Consider the following 20,000-nt stretch of genomic DNA (forward strand, 5'->3'; position numbering starts at 1 on the left):
CTCTCTCTCTGTCTCTCTCTCTCTCTCTCTCTCTCTCTCTCTCTCTCTCTCTCTCTCTCTGTCTGTCTCTCTGTCTCTCTCTCTCTCTCTCTCTCTCTCTCTCTGTCTCTCTCTCTCTGTCTCCTCTCTCTACCCGTCTCTCTGTCTCTCTCTCTCTCTGTCTCCTCTCTCTCTCTCTCTCTGCCTGTCTGTCTGTCTGTGTCTCAGATGTTTGTCTCAGGAGAAAAGGTTCTGGCCTGTTGGACCGACTGTCGTTTCTACCCGGCTAAAATCCTCAGAGTCAACAAGGATGGTGAGGAGTGTGTGTGTGGTTTGTGTGTGAGTGCGTGTGTCTGTGTGTGTGGTGTGTGTCAGTGGCGGTGCGTCCATAGGGGCGCTAGGACGCCGCCCCTCTTAAAATGTTGAGATTTAAAAAAAAAAGAAGAACAAAATATAATATATCCTGTCAAAAAACATTATCTCCCAAATCATTTAAATAGTAAATAAACCGTGTTGACGCGCTACATGTGTGTGGGAGACCGCCAGCCTGTCAACAACCACTTAAGTTAAATGTGACATAAATAATATATCGCCACTCATCCTCACGGAGACAAGCCCCGCCCCCTTTACGGGCGCCGGCCCAACGTGTGTGTGCCTTTCACGGTCGTTTCGGCAAAGACGGCTTCTCATTGGCGGATGAAACGTGAATCTTGGGGCGCAAACATGTGTGCTGGCCAATGACATCGTTTCTTATTTCACGTGACTGGACTATTCGGCCAATCAGAGACCGGTATGTTCCCTCAGCCAGAGAGCTCCAGGAGCTACGCGAGCAGGTAGCTAACGGAGCAGGTAGCTAACGGAGCTGTTAGCTGGAGCTCAGTGAGTAATGCTGTTTAGTTTCCCCTGTCTGTTGTTCCAAAGGGACTGAAACTCTCTGGACTACAACGGGGGGGGGGGGGGGGGGGGTCTAAAGAGCTGCAGACAAGTGTGAAGCACGAATGTTAACGCAGCATCTAGCTAACAGCATGAAGCTAACTAGCAAACAGCATGAAGCTAACTCGCTAACAGCATGAAGCTAACTCGCTAACAGCATGAAGCTAACGAGCTAACAGCATGAAGCTAACTCGCTAACAGCATGGAGCTAATGAGCTAACAGCATGAAGCTAACTAGCTAACAGCATGAAGCTAACGAGCTAACAGCATGAAGCTAACGAGCTAACAGCATGTAGCTAACGAGCTAACAGCATGAAGCTAACTCGCTAACAGCATGTAGCTAACGAGCTAACAGCATGAAGCTAACTCGCTAACAGCATGGAGCTAACGAGCTAACAGCATGAAGCTAACGAGCTAACAGCATGAACACATTCCCTGAGAATAATGGAGCTGAAATTATGAGCTAATCAGAAAATATATCATGAACTGAACTTTTTTTCTTTTACGGCTTCAAAACAATAATTGATTTGGACATTTGATATTTGGCAGAAATGTGATTCTTACTATTGTCTGTGTGTCTGTGTGTCTCTGTCTGTGTGTGTGTGTGTGTCTGTGTGTGTGTGTGTCTGTGTGTGTGTCTCTGTCTGTGTCTGTGTCTGTGTGTGTGTCTCTGTCTGTGTGTGTGTGTGTGTCTGTGTGTGTGTGTGTCTGTGTGTGTGTGTCTCTGTCTGTGTGTCTGTGTGTGTCTGTGTCTGTGTGTGTGTGTCTCTGTCTGTGTGTCTGTGTCTGTGTGTCTCTGTCTGTGTGTGTGTGTGTCTCTGTGTGTGTGTGTGTGTGTCTGTCTCTGTCTGTGTGTCTGTCTGTGTGTGTGTGTGTCTGTGTGTGTGTGTCTCTGTGTGTCTGTGTGTGTGTGTCTCTGTCTGTGTGTGTCTGTGTGTGTGTGTGTCTGTGTGTCTGTGTGTGTGTGTGTATCTGTGTGTCTCTGTCTGTGTGTCTGTGTGTGTGTGTGTCTGTGTGTGTGTCTCTGTGTGTGTGTGTGTGTCTGTGTGTGTGTCTGTGTGTCTCTGTGTGTGTGTGTGTGTGTGTGTGTGTGTCTGTGTGTGTCTGTGTGTGTGTGTCTGTGTGTGTGTCTGTGTGTCTCTGTGTGTGTGTGTGTGTGTGTCTGTGTGTGTGTCTCTGTCTGTGTGTGTGTGTGTCTGTGTGTGTGTGTGTGTGTCAGACTCCTACACAGTGCGTTTCTATGACGGTGTGGTTCTGACGGTGAAGCCCACGAAGGTGAAGCCCTTCCAGGAAGTAAGAAACCCTCCCATTGGTCCTCACCTGGCCCACGCACCAATCAGCTGCTCCTCTCACCGCCACTGTGTGTTGTTTGTTTGTTTGTTTTGCTTGTTTGTGGTGACGCAGAAGTCCAGATCTGAGAAGAGTGCGTTGGGAAGCGAGGGATGGGAGGAAGGGGAGAGCGAAGAGGATGTTGGAGAGGAGGAGAGGAAGGAGGAGGAAGAAGAGAGAAAGGAGGAGGAGGAGGAAACAGAGAAGCTGACATCAGGAGAAGAGGAGGAGAGGAAGAGGAGGGCAGACTCTTCATCCTCTCCTCCGCCAGCAAAGAAGAAAACATACAGTAAGTCTCGTAACATGCGTGAGGGTTGAAGTGATGCATTGTGGGTGAGAGGTTAACGTTGCTCTGGAGGTTCTCAGGTCATTCATTGATCCTGTTCTCGTCCAATTGCAGCTGATTCTCTCCCAGGCAGAAACAGTGGAGCTCAGAATCAGCCAATCACAGCCGAGTGCACCCAGCCAGATCCTCCAAGCCCCGCCCACATGGACAGAGGTACATACTCGCATTTATTGTATTCATCGTTTTATTTATTCATTTCTATTTATTATTATTTCTATACTTGTTTCTTTATTTATTTAAAATATGTTTATTTTTATTTATTATAATTTTTTATAATTTTTATTTTCTGAGTCTTCAGAGGTTTTATTTATGAGTTGTAAAAATCCACTTTAAAACAATAAGATTGTAAAAATAACTTTATTGTGTTTTTTATGACATGAGAAATTTCAAATATGTTGACCTTTGACCTGTTAGCCCTTTACCCTTTGACCTGTTAGCCCTTTACCCTTTGACCTGTTGACCTTTGACCTGTTAGCCCTTTACCCTTTGACCTGTTAGCCCTTTGACCTGTTAGCCCTTTACCCTTTGACCTGTTGACCTTTGACCTGTTAGCCCTTTACCCTTTGACCTGTTAGCCCTTTGACCCGTTATCCCTTTGACCTTTGACCTGTTAGCCCTTTACCCTTTGACCTGTTGACCTTTGACCTGTTTGCCCTTTACCCTTTGACCTGTTAGCCCTTTGACCTGTTAGCCCTTTGACCCGTTATCCCTTTGACCTGTTGACCTTTGACCTGTTAGCCCTTTACCCTTTGACCCGTTATCCCTTTGACCTGTTGACCTTTGACCTGTTAGCCCTTTGACCTGTTAGCCCTTTACCCTTTGACCTGTTGACCTTTGACCTGTTAGCCCTTTACCCTTTGACCTGTTAGCCCTTTGACCCGTTATCCCTTTGACCTGTTGACCTTTGACCTGTTAGCCCTTTACCCTTTGACCTGTTAGCCCTTTGACCCGTTGACCTTTGACCTGTTAACCCTTTGACCCATTGACCTTTGACCCGAGCAAATGTCAAATGAATTATAAATCATGAATAAATGAAACATTTGCTGGACAGTTTGAGTCTGTTGTGATCAAACTGTTTATCAACGTAATAAACATGATAAAGACTTTGTTTGTTTGTTGTCTCTCAGACGTCCTGTTGGAGCGCCAGGCTCACCTGCCCACCTCACACAAGTTCAGCCGGGAGCCTCGTGAGTAGTCTGAGTGTACTCCTTATGAATGTACTCCTTATTCAATTCAGTTTTTCAATTCACTTTATTTGTAGAGCCCAATTTCACAAATTACAAATTAGTCTCGGAGTGCTTTACAATCTGTACACATAGACATCCCTGACCTTTGACCTTTGACCTCACATCGGATCAGGAACAACTCCCAAATAACCCTTCAGGGGGAAGAAGGGACGAACCCTTGAGGAGAGAACAGAGGAGGATCCCTCTCCAGATGGACAGAACAATAGATGTCATGTGACCAGAAGGACAGATTCGAGTTTAAATACATTCAATGAATGTGACAGAGTGTATGAATAGTTCATAGTAGGCATATTCCACGATGGAGACCTCCATGATCCATCAGATGGAGGTAGAGAGGAGGAGTGGGCGGAGTCTCAACAGTGGGCGGAGTCTCAACAGGACAGTGGCGTAGTCAGGAGCAGGAATTCCACGACCCAGACCTCGATGATCCATCAGCAGATAGGATCTATGCCGTCTCATAGGGTCCGATGACCCCATGAGACGTGAAGTCAAAAGGACTCCGGGGAGAAAGCAGAGTTAGTAACGTGTGATTGAGAGATGAAAATTCATCCCTAAAGAGAGAGGAGAGGAGAGAGGAGCTCAGTGCATCCTAAACGTCCCCCGGCAGCTATCAGCCTATAGCAGCATATCAAGGGGCTGGACCAGGTGAACCTGATTCAGCCCTAACTATAAGCTCTGTCAAAGAGGAAAGTCTTCAGTCTACTCTTAAACGAGGTGACTGTGTCTGCCACACGGACTGAAGGTGAAGCTGGTTCCATAAAAGAGGAGCTTGATAACTAAAGGCTCTGGCTCCCATTCTACTTTTTAAGACTCTAGGAACTACAAGTAGTCCCGCATTTAGTGAGCGTAGCTCTCTAGTGGGGCAATATGGTACTACAAGCTCCTTAAGATATGATGGGGCATCACCAATCAAGGCTTTGTACGTTAAGAGAAGAATTTAAAAAGTGATTCTTGATTTTACTGGGAGCCAGTGCAGAGCAGCTAGTGCAGGAGTGATGTGATCTCTTTTCTTAGTTTAGTGAGAACACGAGCTGCAGCATTCTGGATCAACTGGAGGGACCTAAGAGACTTATTAGAGCAGCCTGATAATAAGGAGTTGACCTAAGAGACTTATAGAGCAGCCTGATAATAAGGAGTTGACCTAAGAGACTTATAGAGCAGCCTGATAATAAGGAGTTGACCTAAGAGACTTATAGAGCAGCCTGATAATAAGGAGTTGACCTAAGAGACTTATAGAGCAGCCTGATAATAAGGAGTTGACCTAAGAGACTTATAGAGCAGCCTGATAATAAGGAGTTGACCTAAGAGACTTATAGAGCAGCCTGATAATAAGGAGTTGACATCAGAGACTTATAGAGCAGCCTGATAATAAGGAGTTGACCTCAGAGACTTATAGAGCAGCCTGATAATAAGGAGTTGACCTAAGAGACTTATAGAGCAGCCTGATAATAAGGAGTTGACTTAAGAGACTTATTAGAGCAGCCTGATAATAAGGAGTTGACCTCAGAGACTTATAGAGCAGCCTGATCATAAGGAGTTGACCTAAGAGACATATAGAGCAGCCTGATAATAAGGAGTTGACTTAAGAGACTTATAGAGCAGCCTGATAATAAGGAGTTGACCTAAGAGACTTCTAGAGCAGCCTGATCATAAGGAGTTGACCTAAGAGACATATAGAGCAGCCTGATAATAAGGAGTTGACTTAAGATACTTATAGAGCAGGCTGATAATAAGGACTTGACTTAAGAGACTTATAGAGCAGCCTGATAATAAGGAGTTGACCTAAGAGACTTATAGAGCAGCCTGATCATAAGGAGTTGACCTAAGAGACTTATAGAGCAGCCTGATAATAAGGAGTTGACCTAAGAGACTTATAGAGCAGCCTGTTCATAAGGAGTTGACCTAAGAGACTTAGAGCAGCCTGATAATAAGGAGTTGACCTAAGATACTTATAGAGCAGCCTGCTAATAAGGAGTTGACCTAAGAGACTTATAGAGCAGCCTGATAATAAGGAGTTGACCTAAGAGACTTATAGAGCAGCCTGATCATAAGGAGTTGACCTAAGAGACATATAGAGCAGCCTGATAATAAGGAGTTGACTTAAGAGACTTATAGAGCAGCCTGATAATAAGGAGTTGACCTAAGAGACTTATAGAGCAGCCTGATAATAAGGAGTTGACCTAAGAGACTTATAGAGCAGCCTGATAATAAGGAGTTGACCTAAGAGACTTATAGAGCAGCCTGATAATAAGGAGTTGACCTAAGAGACTTATAGAGCAGCCTGATAATAAGGAGTTGACCTAAGAGACTTATAGAGCAGCCTGATCATAAGGAGTTGACCTAAGAGACTTATAGAGCAGCCTGATAATAAGGAGTTGACCTAAGAGACTTATAGAGCAGCCTGATAATAAGGAGTTGACCTAAGAGACTTATAGAGCAGCCTGATAATAAGGAGTTGACCTAAGAGACTTATAGAGCAGCCTGATAATAAGGAGTTGACCTAAGAGACTTATAGAGCAGCCTGATAATAAGGAGTTGACCTAAGAGACTTATAGAGCAGCCTGATAATAAGGAGTTGACCTAAGAGACTTATAGAGCAGCCTGCTAATAAGGAGTTGACCTAAGAGACTGATAGAGCAGCCTGATAATAAGGAGTTGACCTAAGAGACTTATAGAGCAGCCTGATAATAAGGAGTTGACCTAAGAGACTTATAGAGCAGCCTGATAATAAGGAGTTGACTAAAGAGACTTATTAGAGCAGCCTGATAATAAGGAGTTGACCTCAGAGACTTATAGAGCAGCCTGATCATAAGGAGTTGACCTAAGAGACATATAGAGCAGCCTGATAATAAGGAGTTGACTTAAGAGACTTATAGAGCAGCCTGATAATAAGGAGTTGACCTAAGAGACTTATAGAGCAGCCTGATCATAAGGAGTTGACCTAAGAGACTTATAGAGCAGCCTGATAATAAGGAGTTGACCTAAGAGACTTATTAGAGCAGCCTGATAATAAGGAGTTGACCTAAGAGACTTATAGAGCAGCCTGATAATAAGGAGTTGACCTAAGAGACTTATAGAGCAGCCTGATAATAAGGAGTTGACCTAAGAGACTTATAGAGCAGCCTGATAATAAGGAGTTGACTTAAGAGACTTATTAGAGCAGCCTGATAATAAGGAGTTGACCTCAGAGACTTATAGAGCAGCCTGATCATAAGGAGTTGACCTAAGAGACATATAGAGCAGCCTGATAATAAGGAGTTGACTTAAGAGACTTATAGAGCAGCCTGATAATAAGGAGTTGACCTAAGAGACTTATAGAGCAGCCTGATCATAAGGAGTTGACCTAAGAGACTTATAGAGCAGCCTGATAATAAGGAGTTGACCTAAGAGACTTATTAGAGCAGCCTGATAATAAGGAGTTGACCTAAGAGACTTATAGAGCAGCCTGATAATAAGGAGTTGACCTAAGAGACTTATAGAGCAGCCTGATAATAAGGAGTTGACCTAAGAGACTTATAGAGCAGCCTGATCATAAGGAGTTGACCTAAGAGACTTATAGAGCAGCCTGATAATAAGGAGTTGACCTAAGAGACTTATTCAATTCAATTCAGTTTATTTGTATAGCCCAATTTCACAAATTACAAATTTGTCTCAGAGTGCTTTACAATCTGTACACATAGACATCCCTGCCCCAAAACCTCACATCGGACCAGGAAAAACTCCCAAATAACCATTCAGGGGAAAAAAGGAAGAAACCTTCAGGAGAGCAACAGAGGAGGATCCTCTCCAGGATGGACAGAACAATAGATGTCATGTGTACAGAAGGACAGATTTAGAGTTAAAATACATTCAATGAATGTGACAGAGTGGATGAATAGTTCATAGTCGGCATATTCCACGATGGAGACCTCCACGATCCATCAGATGGAGGTGGGGAGGAGGAGTGGGAGTCTCAACAGTGGGCGGAGTCTCAACAGGACAGTGGCGTAGTCAGGAGCAGGAATTCCACGACCCAGACGATCCATCAGGCAGATAGGATCTATGTCGTCTCATAGGGTCCGATGGCCCCATGAGACGTGAAGTCAAAAGGACTCGGGAGAAAGCAGAGTTAGTAACGTGTGATTGAGAGATGAAAATTCATCCTTAAGGAGAGAAAAGAGGAGATAGGTACTCAGTGCATCCTAAACGTCCCCCGGCAGCTATAAGCCTATAGCAGCATATCAAGGGGCTGGACCAGGTGAACCTGATTCAGCCCTAACTATAAGCTCTGTCAAAGAGGAAGGTCTTCAGTCGACTCTTAAACGAGGTGACTGTGTCTGCCTCCCGGACTGAAGGTGAAGCTGGTTCCATAAAAGAGGAGCTTGATAACTAAAGGCTCTGGCTCCCATTCTACTTTTTAAGACCCTAGGAACTACAAGTAGTCCGCATTTAGTGAGCGAGCTCTCTAGTGGGCAATATGGTACTACAAGCTCCTTAAGATATGATGGTGCATCACCAATCAAGGCTTTGTAGGTTAAGAGAAGAATTTTAAAAAGTGATTCTTGATTTTACTGGGAGCCAGTGCAGAGCAGCTAGTGCAGGAGTGATGTGATCTCTGTTCTTAGTTTTAGTGAGAACACGAGCTGCAGCATTCTGGATCAACTGGAGGGACCTAAGAGACTTATAGAGCAGCCTGATCATAAGGAGTTGACCTAAGAGACTTATAGAGCAGCCTGATAATAAGGAGTTGACCTAAGAGACTTATAGAGCAGCCTGATAATAAGGAGTTGACCTAAGAGACTTATAGAGCAGCCTGATAATAAGGAGTTGACCTAAGAGACTTATAGAGCAGCCTGATAATAAGGAGTTGACCTAAGAGACTTATAGAGCAGCCTGATAATAAGGAGTTGACCTAAGAGACTTATAGAGCAGCCTGATAATAAGGAGTTGACCTAAGAGACTTATAGATCAGCCTGATAATAAGGAGTTGACCTAAGAGACTTATAGAGCAGCCTGATTATAAGGAGTTGACCTAAGAGACTTATAGAGCAGCTGATAATAAGGAGTTGACCTAAGAGACTTATAGAGCAGCCTGATAATAAGGAGTTGCAGTAATCCAGTCTCGAAGTAACGAACGCGTGAACCAATTTTTCTGCATCTTTTTGAGACAAGATCTGCCTGATTTTTGAAATATTACGGAGATGAAAGAATGCAGTCCTTGAGATTTGCTTTACGTGGGAGTTAAAGGACAAGTCCCGATCAAAGATAACGCCAAGATTCTTTACAGTGGTGTTGGATGCCAGGGCAATGCCGTCTACAGAATCCACATCACCAGATAATTGATCTCTGAGGTGCTCAGGGCCGATTACAATTACTTCGGTTTTGTCTGAGTTTAACATCAAGAAGTTGCAGGTCATCCATGTTTTTATGTCTTTAAGACATTCTTGAATTTTACCGAGTTGGTTGCTCTCCTCTGGTTTTATCGATAGATATAGTTGAGTATCATCTGCATAACAATGAAAGTTTATGGAGTGTTTCCTGATAATATTGCCCAAAGGAAGCATGTATAAGGTAAATAAAATTGGTCCAAGCACAGAACCTTGTGGAACTCCGTGATTAACGTTGGTGGTTATCGAGGCGTCATCGTTTACAAATACAAACTGAGATCGATCTGATAAATAGGATTTAAACCAAATTAGTGCCGTGCCTGAAATGCCAATCGACTGCTCCAGTCTCTGTAACAGGATGTCATGGTCAATGGTGTCGAATGCAGGACTAAGGTCTAACAAGACCAGTACAGAGAGGAGTCCTCTATCAGCACTAAGGTCTAACAAGACCAGGACAGAGAGGAGTCCTCTATCAGGACTAAGGTCTAACAAGACCAGTACAGAGAGGAGTCCTCTATCAGCACTAAGGTCTAACAAGACCAGGACAGAGAGGAGTCCTCTATCAGGACTAAGGTCTAACTAGACCAGTACAGAGAGGAGTCCTCTATCAGCACTAAGGTCTAACAAGACCAGGACAGAGAGGAGTCCTCTATCAGGACTAAGGTCTAACAAGACCAGGACAGAGAGGAGTCCTCTATCAGCACTAAGGTCTAACAAGACCAGTACAGAGATGAGTCCTCTATCAGGACTAAGGTCTAACAAGACCAGTACAGAGAGGAGACCTCTATCAGCACTAAGGTCTAACAAGACCAGTACAGAGATGAGTCCTCTATCAGCACTAAGGTCTAACAAGACCAGTACAGAGATGAGTCCTCTATCAGGACTAAGGTCTAACAAGACCAGTACAGAGATGAGTCCTCTATCAGCACTAAGGTCTAACAAGACCAGTACAGAGATGAGTCCTCTATCAGGACTAAGGTCTAACTAGACCAGTACAGAGATGAGTCCTCTATCAGCACTAAGGTCTAACAAGACCAGGACAGAGATGAGTCCTCTATCAGCACTAAGGTCTAACTAGACCAGTACAGAGAGGAGTCCTTTATCTGCTGCCATTAAGAGGTCATTTGTAATTTTCACCAGTGCCGTCTCGGTGCTGTGGTGTTTTCTAAATCCTGATTGAAATTTCTCAAATAAACTATTATGATGTAGAAAGTCGCACAACTGATTTGCGACCACTTCCTCCAGGACCTTGGTAGACGGGGTCTAGAGACAGGTAGACGGGGTCCTAGAGACAGGTAGACGGGGTCCTAGAGACAGGTAGACGGGGTCTAGAGGCAGGTAGACGGGTCCTAGAGACAGGTAGACGGGGTCCAGAGACAGGTAGACGGGGTCCAGAGACAGGTAGACGGGGTCCAGAGACAGGTAGACGGGGTCCAGAGACAGGTAGACGGGGTCCAAGAGACAGGTAGACGGGGTCCAAGAGACAGGTAGACGGGGTCCAAGAGACAGGTAGACGGGGTCCAAGAGACAGGTAGACGGGGTCTAGAGACAGGTAGACGGGGTCCAAGAGACAGGTAGACGGGGTCTAGAGACAGGTAGACGGGGTCCTAGAGACAGGTAGACGGGGTCCTAGAGACAGGTAGACGGGGTCTAGAGACAGGTAGACGGGGTCCAGAGACAGGTAGACGGGGTCCTAGAGACAGGTAGACGGGGTCCAGGAGACAGGTAGACGGGGTCCTAGAGACAGGTAGACGGGGTCCTAGAGACAGGTAGACGGGGTCTAGAGACAGGTAGACGGGGTCTAGAGACAGGTAGACGGGGTCCTAGAGACAGGTAGACGGGGTCCTAGAGACAGGTAGACGGGGTCCAGGAGACAGGTAGATGGGGTCCTAGAGAACAGGTAGACGGGGTCTAGAGACAGGTAGACGGGGTCCTAGAGACAGGTAGACGGGGTCTAGAGACAGGTAGACGGGGTCCTAGAGACAGGTAGACGGGGTCCTAGAGACAGGTAGACGGGGTCCAGAGACAGGTAGACGGGGTCCTAGAGACAGGTAGACGGGGTCCTAGAGACAGGTAGACGGGTCCTAGAGACAGGTAGACGGGGTCCTAGAGACAGGTAGACGGGGTCCTAGAGACAGGTAGACGGGGTCCTAGAGACAGGTAGACGGGGTCCAGAGACAGGTAGACGGGGTCTAGAGACAGGTAGACGGGGTCCAGAGACAGGTAGACGGGGTCCTAGAGACAGGTAGACGGGGTCTAGAGACAGGTAGACGGGGTCCTAGAGACAGGTAGACGGGGTCCTAGAGACAGGTAGACGGGGTCTAGAGACAGGTAGACGGGGTCCTAGAGACAGGTAGACGGGGTCTAGAGACAGGTAGACGGGGTCCTAGAGACAGGTAGACGGGGTCCTAGAGACAGGTAGACGGGGTCCAAGAGACAGGTAGACGGGGTCTAGAGACAGGTAGACGGGGTCCTAGAGACAGGTAGACGGGGTCCTAGAGACAGGTAGACGGGGTCCTAGAGACAGGTAGACGGGTCCAAGAGACAGGTAGACGGGGTCCTAGAGACAGGTAGACGGGGTCTAGAGACAGGTAGACGGGGTCCTAGAGACAGGTAGACGGGGTCCAGAGACAGGTAGACGGGGTCTAGAGACAGGTAGACGGGTCCTAGAGACAGGTAGACGGGGTCCAGAGACAGGTAGACGGGGTCCTAGAGACAGGTAGACGGGGTCCAGAGACAGGTAGACGGGGTCTAGAGACAGGTAGACGGGGTCCTAGAGACAGGTAGACGGGGTCTAGAGACAGGTAGACGGGGTCCTAGAGACAGGTAGACGGGGTCTAGAGACAGGTAGACGGGGTCCTAGAGACAGGTAGACGGGGTCCAGAGACAGGTAGACGGGGTCTAGAGACAGGTAGACGGGTCCAAGAGACAGGTAGACGGGGTCCTAGAGACAGGTAGACGGGGTCCAGAGACAGGTAGACGGGGTCTAGAGACAGGTAGACGGGGTCTAGAGACAGGTAGACGGGGTCCAAGAGACAGGTAGACGGGGTCCAAGAGACAGGTAGACGGGGTCCTAGAGACAGGTAGACGGGGTCCTAGAGACAGGTAGACGGGGTCTAGAGACAGGTAGACGGGGTCCAAGAGACAGGTAGATGGGGTCCAGAGACAGGTAGACGGGGTCCTAGAGACAGGTAGACGGGGTCCTAGAGACAGGTAGACGGGGTCTAGAGACAGGTAGACGGGGTCTAGAGACAGGTAGACGGGGTCTAGAGACAGGTAGACGGGGTCCAAGAGACAGGTAGACGGGTCCAAGAGACAGGTAGACGGGGTCTAGAGACAGGTAGACGGGGTCCAAGAGACAGGTAGACGGGGTCCTAGAGACAGGTAGACGGGGTAAAACGTCTTTAAGCAGCCTCGTCGGGATGGGATCCAAGAGACAGGTAGACGTGTTCGAAGTAGAAACCGTTGAAGATAATTGGTCACGGTTGATGGGAGAAAAGCCCTCCAAATATACACCAGGGCATACAGGCGGTTTCCAGGCTATTCACCTGAGGACAGATCATCACTGGCAAGAGAATATTAATCTTTCCAAGGCTATTCCACCTGAGGACAGATCACTGGTTAAGGGCAAGAGAATATTAATCTGGTCCCTCATAGTTAAAATCTTTTGATGAAAGAAGTTGATGAAGTCATTACCACTGAGGTCTCTAGGAATACTGGGCTCCACAGAGCTGTGACTCTCTGTCTGTCAGCTGAAGAGAAACCTGGGCTTGTTCTTCTCTGGTCCTGATGAGTCATCGCTGGACTGGCCAGGAGTCCTCTGATCAGTGTTAAGACTATCTCGAAAAAAGCGGGATTCCTCCAGATGTCATTGAGAGACCTGACTAAAGCTTCCGGACGTTAGACCAGTCCTCTGTTATATTGAGGTCTGAGGGTAAAGTTAGACCAGGAGTCCTCTGTTATATTGAGACCTGGACTAAAGTTAGACCAGGAGTCCTCTGTTATTGGAGACCTGGACCAAAGTTAGACCAGGAGTCCTCTGTTATATTGAGACCTGGACTAAAGTTAGACCAGGAGTCCTCTGTTATATGGAGACCTGGACTAAAGTTAGACCAGGAGTCCTCTGTTATATTGAGACCTGGACTAAAGTTAGACCAGGAGTCCTCTGTTATATTGAGACCTGGACTAAAGTTAGACCAGGAGTCCTCTGTTATATGGAGACCTGGACTAAAGTTAGACCAGGAGTCCTCTGTTATATTGAGACCTGGACTAAAGTTAGACCAGGAGTCCTCTGTTATATGGAGACCTGGACTAAAGTTAGACCAGGAGTCCTCTGTTATATTGAGACCTGGACTAAAGTTAGACCAGGAGTCCTCTGTTATATTGAGACCTGGACTAAAGTTACACCAGGAGTCCTCTGTTATATGGAGACCTGGACTAAAGTTAGACCAGGAGTCCTCTGTTATATTGAGACCTGGACTAAAGTTAGACCAGGAGTCCTCTGTTATATGGAGACCTGGACTAAAGTTAGACCAGGAGTCCTCTGTTATATTGAGACCTGGACTAAAGTTAGACCAGGAGTCCTCTGTTATATTGAGACCTGGACTAAAGTTACACCAGGAGTCCTCTGTTATATGGAGACCTGGACTAAAGTTAGACCAGGAGTCCTCTGGTATATTGAGACCTGGACTAAAGTTAGACCAGGAGTCCTCTTATATTGAGACCTGGACTAAAGTTACACCAGGAGTCCTCTGTTATATGGAGACCTGGACTAAAGTTAGACCAGGAGTCCTCTGTTATATTGAGACCTGGACTAAAGTTAGACCAGGAGTCCTCTGGTATATTGAGACCTGGACTAAAGTTAGACCAGGAGTCCTCTGTTATATGGAGACCTGGACTAAAGTTAGACCAGGAGTCCTCTGTTATATGGAGACCAGGACTAAAGTTAGACCAGGAGTCCTCTGTTATATGGAGACCAGGACTAAAGTTAGACCAGGAGTCCTCTGTTATATTGAGACGTGGTATTGAATCAAATGCAGAAGGAATCTCTTCTTTAAATGTAGCTCCATGTCAGTTGGACATCTGGTGTAGAACCTCTTGACTCACGGAGGACACTCCGATAGTATAAACTAAAGTTATGAGGTTGTGGTCTGACAGAAGAGGATTCTGTGGGAAGACGTTCAAATGCTCAATGTCAACGCCATAAGTAAGAACAAGATCAAGCGTGTGGCCAAAGCTGTGAGTGGGTTTCTGTTCTCTGGCAGAAGCCAATCGAGTCCAACAAGGAGATGAATGCAGCACTAAGGCAATCATTATCAACATCCACATGGATATTAAAATCTCCAACAATAATAACTTTATCAGTTTTAAGAACCAAACTTGATATAAATTCTGAGAATTCAGATATAAACTCTGAATATGGACCTGGTGGCCGGTACAGAATCACAAATAGAATTGGCTGTAGTGTTTTCCAGGTTGGATGTGAAAGACTAAGAACAAGGCTTTCAAATGAGGTGTAGTGTAATTTAGGTTGAGGATTAATTAATAGGCTCGATTCAAAGATGGCTGCTACTCCACCTCCTCGACCGGTGCCTCGAGGAATGTGAGTATTAATATGACTTGGAGGAGTCGATTCATTCAGGCAGACATATTCTTCATGGCTCAGCCAGGTTTCAGTTAGGCAACATAAATCAATGTGATTATCTGATATCAAATCATTTAGTAACACATGAAACATAGACTTCTATACAACCAGAGGAGTCACCCCCTGGTGGTCAGGAGAGAGAATGCAGCTCTTACACATGAAACATAGACTTCCATACAACCAGAGGAGCCCCCTGGTGGTCAGGAGAGAGAATGCAGCTTCAACACATGAAACATAGACTTCTATACAACCAGAGGAGTCGCCCCCTGGTGGTCAGGAGAGAGAATGCAGCTCTAACACATGAAGCATAGACTTCTATACAACCAGGCCCCTGATGCGTGTGTCTCTAGTCTACAGGGTGATCAGGAACCAGCCCCCCCCCATCCTCTCCATCGAGTTGGACCACAACCCCTTCAAGTGTCCCAGCTGCTCCAAGTCCTTCAGGAAGGCCGGGCTGCTGCACGACCACGTCAAGCACTACCACGCCACGCAGGCGCAGACGCCCAGGTGAGGCTCACCCTCACCAGGGGACAGGTGTAGTCTCACCAGGGGACGGGTGTAGTCTCACCAGGGGACAGGTGTAGTCTCACCAGGGGACGGGTGTAGTCTCACCAGGGGACGGGTGTAGTCTCACTAGGGGACGGGTGTAGTCTCACCAGGGGACAGGTGTAGTCTCATCCAGGGGACAGGTGTAGTCTCACCAGGGGACGGGTGTAGTCTCATCCAGGGGACGGGTGTAGTCTCACCAGGGGACGGGTGTAGTCTCATCCAGGGGACAGGTGTAGTCTCACCAGGGGATAGGTGTAGTCTCATCCAGGGGACAGGTGTAGTCTCACCAGGGGACGGGTGTAGTCTCACTAGGGGACGGGTGTAGTCTCACCAGGGGACGGGTTTAGTCTCACCAGGGGACGGGTGTAGTCTCACTAGGGGACGGGTGTAGTCTCACCAGGGGACGGGTGTAGTCTCACTAGGGACGGTGTAGTCTCACTAGGGGATGGTGTAGTCTCACAGGGGACGGTGTAGTCTCACCAGGGACGGGTGTAGTCTCACTAGGGACGGGTGTAGTCTCACTGGGGGACGGGTGTAGTCTCACTAGGGACGGTGTAGTCTCACCAGGGGACAGGTGTAGTCTCACCAGGGGACGGGTGTAGTCTCACTAGGGACGGGTGTAGTCTCACTAGGGACAGGTGTAGTCTCACCAGGGGACGGGTGTAGTCTCACTAGGGACGGGTGTAGTCTCACCAGGGGACGGGTGTAGTCTCACCAGGGGACGGGTGTAGTCTCACCAGGGGACGGGTGTAGTCTCACCAGGGGACGGGTGTAGTCTCACCAGGGGACGGGTGTAGTCTCACTAGGGGACGGGTGTAGTCTCACTAGGGGACGGGTGTAGTCTCACCAGGGGACGGGTGTAGTCTCACCAGGGGACGGGTGTAGTCTCACTAGGGGACGGGTGTAGTCTCACCAGGGGACGGGTGTGACTCTGCTGTCGTTGCAGGAGGAAGAGGTCGTCCTCTAAGGGCAGCGACTTCCTGTCGGACAGCAGGAGTGAGGACCAGTACGACGGTCACCACGGCGACAGGCGGCCCGGCGCCCCGGACAACGGTAGGACGGCCGTAGTAACCGCAGCTCACACGAGGTCACGCGATGTCACGCGAGGTCACGCGAGGTCACGCGAGGTCACGCGAGGTCACGCGAGGTCACGCGAGGTCACGCGAGGTCACGCGATGTCACGCGAGGTCACGCGAGGTCACGCGATGTCACCGTGCGGGGGGAGGAGCTTCAGCTCTCTTTCTGTTGCAGATGGGAATAGGGATGGGCATCGAGAACCGGTTCTGTTCCCAGTGAACCGATTGTTTGGGATCGTCAGCCAAATTCTTGAAGGTTCTTTAACGGTCCTCTGTGGCGTTGCGCATGCGCACACTTTTTTAGTTTCTTCAGACTGCAGCAAACATGGCTAAGAGGCAGAGGCGTTCTAAAGTTTGGCTCCATTTCACACGACAACATGACGACTACGCCACTGTAACGTGTGTAAAAAGTCTATTTCGTCGAAGGGAGGAAATGCAACAAAGATGAAGAAGCATTTGAACACAGCGTGGAATGACAGGAGTGTCGTGTGTTCGATGCAGCAGCTCGGCTCACGTCGGCTTCATCTCCTTCTGTCCAAGGTAAACTCCTCAAGTGATCACAACCACTCACTGTGAAGCCATTTGCCTTTATCGTGTGGATCAAGTTCTCTTCTGTCCTTCGTTTGAAGCACACATTTGAGCTCCGCATTGGTCCCATGATCACTTCACGTTTGGATTGAAAGTCCAGTTTTGAGAAATGTTTGATCGTAACTGTTAATGATCGGAGGGCGTGTGTTATCAGCAAACGTTCGCGTTCTCGTGTTAACCCATTATTAAACTGAGCATATCGATGTTTAATCCATGATTAAACTTAGCATATAGCTACGCTAGCTTAGCTACAGAATCTTCCATGTTCAGCCCCCTCCATTGAGGCAGAGGTCGTGTTCGCCTCCCCTCTTAATATGGCTTTATGGCAGCTCAGCAAATTCAGCGATGTTGTTCGTGCCATTTGTATCATTGTGTAAACCAGCTTTCACTATATAAATAATCTCCATTGCCATCCAATTCATCTGATGAGGGTCAGAGTCAGACCGGTTCAGAGGCTGGTGGTCTGGGTCTCAGGCGACAGCACGTCTTGTCCACCTCCTCATATCTCTGTGTTCATCCTCCAGCTGAGAGCGTGTTCTCCACGGCTGGAGACACAAGAAGTCCTGAGAGATCGCGGATCCTCCCGGAGAAAGCAGACATGCTTATTTTTCTGCACAAGAATGGTTGATGATCCATACAACTGATGGTTGCACACTTGGTATTTGCCACTGCTAGTTTCATTTTTGGCAGCTCAGTTCATATACCCTTTAAAAAAAGGAAGGAGCACTGTAATGTCTAGGAACATGTTTAAATTAAACAGAATACATTTTATTTAAGTTATTTAAGTTATGTAAGTTTTATTTTAAGTTCAAGAGGAATATGTATAAATGTTTTTGGTTATTTAAAAAAATGTAAATGTGTATGTATACATACTGTATATGGTGTGTGCAGCATTATCGAAAATTATATAAAAGAAAATTAATGTAAATAAACCCGTTTGTGCTCTTTTTTTCACCCCTTGCCCAATAATAATCGATAAGAGAATCGATAAGGAATCGAATCGATAAGCAGGAATCGATAAAATCTTATCAATTCTCATCCCTAGACGGGAAGAAGGGAGGAGGCCGGAAGGAGAGGAAGAGCTTCAAGCTGAGGGTGAAGCTGAAGAAGAAGAAGAAGAAGAAGAAGAAGAAGAAGAAGAAGCGCCAGTCAGGTGAGAGGATGAAGAAGAAGAAGCTGCACGTCTACATGGCATGGCTCATCTTCCTCCTCATCTTCCTCATGCTCATCTTCCTCCTCATGTTCATCATCTTCCTCATGTTCATCTTCCTCTTCCTCATCTTCCTCCTGCGCAGCACTCGGCAGCAGCGACGATGACGAGAAGCCTGCAGCGCCCCCGAGGGCTGGAGCCACGCCCCCTACAGGTGAGTGTGTGTGTGTGTGTGTGTGTGTGTGTGTGTGTGAAGGTTGTAGATGTTGCTCCTCTTCCTCTCAGTCGATGACGGCAGTGACTGGTCGACGCTCACGGCGGAAAGCGGGGAGGACACGCCCCCTTGGCCCGCCGCCATGGAAACGGACGAGTGTGAGGTGGTGAGGTGCGTGTGTGAGGTAGACGAGGAGAACGACTTCATGATCCAGGTGAGAGACACACACACCTTCACACACACACCTTCACACACACACCTTCACACACACACCTTCACACACACACCTTCACACACACACCTTCACACACACACCTTCACACACACACACCTTCACACACACCTTCACACACACACCTTCACACACACACCTTCACACACACACCTTCACACACACACCTTCACACACAGACACCTTCACACACACACCTTCACACACACACACCTTCACACACACACACCTTCACACACACACCTTCACACACACACCTTCACACACACACACACCTTCACACACACACCTTCACACACACACACACACACACACACCTTCACACACACACCTTCACACACACACCTTCACACACACACCTTCACACACACACACCTTCACACACACACCTTCACACACACACACCTTCACACACACACCTTCACACACACACCTTCACACACACACCTTCACACAGACACCTTCACACACACCTTCACACACACACCTTCACACACACACCTTCACACACACACCTTCACACACAGACACCTTCACACACAGACACCTTCACACAGACACCTTCACACACACACCTTCACACACACCTTCACACACCTTCACACACCTTCACACACACACCTTCACACACACACCTTCACACACAGCTTCACACACAGACACCTTCACACACAGACACCTTCACACACAGACACCTTCACACACACACCTTCACACACACCTTCACACACACACACCTTCACACACACACCTTCACACACAGACACCTTCACACACAGACACCTTCACACAGACACCTTCACACACACACCTTCACACACACACCTTCACACACACACACCTTCACACACACACACCTTCACACACACACACCTTCACACACACACCTTCACACACACACACACACACACACACACCTTCACACACACACACCTTCACACACACACACCTTCACACACACACCTTCACACACACCTTCACACACACACACCTTCACACACACACCTTCACACACACACCTTCACACAGACACCTTCACACACACCTTCACACACACACCTTCACACACACACCTTCACACACACACAGACACCTTCACACACACACCTTCACACACACACACACCTTAACACACACACCTTCACACACCTTCACACACACCTTCACACCTTCACCCCCTGTGCCCTGTGCAGTGTGAGTCGTGCCTGTGCTGGCAGCACGGTACCTGTATGGGTCTGTATGAGGACAACGTGCCACACAGCTACACCTGCTACTACTGCAGACACACGGCGGGTAGGACTCCCACGGCCCTCGAACGCATCACCTGACCCAGTTACCTTGTTTATA

General features: G+C 47.6%; 1 protein-coding gene across 3 annotated transcripts in view; it reads left to right on the top strand.

Annotated features, from left to right (window-relative positions):
* LOC130200186 (PHD finger protein 20-like) overlaps positions 1 to 20,000 on the top strand; it is a 33,869-nt gene that overhangs the window by 8,950 nt on the left and 4,919 nt on the right. For all 3 annotated transcript variants that reach the window (XM_056424237.1, XM_056424238.1, XM_056424236.1), the window contains 11 exons: positions 208 to 292; positions 2,132 to 2,205; positions 2,317 to 2,530; positions 2,642 to 2,740; positions 3,715 to 3,774; positions 15,195 to 15,351; positions 16,340 to 16,446; positions 18,103 to 18,210; positions 18,353 to 18,421; positions 18,493 to 18,635; positions 19,847 to 19,946. In XM_056424237.1, coding sequence (XP_056280212.1) covers positions 208 to 292; positions 2,132 to 2,205; positions 2,317 to 2,530; positions 2,642 to 2,740; positions 3,715 to 3,774; positions 15,195 to 15,351; positions 16,340 to 16,446; positions 18,103 to 18,210; positions 18,353 to 18,421; positions 18,493 to 18,635; positions 19,847 to 19,946 — 1,216 coding nt within the window. The remainder of the gene's footprint in view (positions 1 to 207; positions 293 to 2,131; positions 2,206 to 2,316; positions 2,531 to 2,641; positions 2,741 to 3,714; positions 3,775 to 15,194; positions 15,352 to 16,339; positions 16,447 to 18,102; positions 18,211 to 18,352; positions 18,422 to 18,492; positions 18,636 to 19,846; positions 19,947 to 20,000) is intronic.

This window comes from Pseudoliparis swirei, chromosome 9, assembly GCF_029220125.1.
Source record: "Pseudoliparis swirei isolate HS2019 ecotype Mariana Trench chromosome 9, NWPU_hadal_v1, whole genome shotgun sequence".
Lineage (NCBI taxonomy): Eukaryota > Metazoa > Chordata > Actinopteri > Perciformes > Liparidae > Pseudoliparis > Pseudoliparis swirei.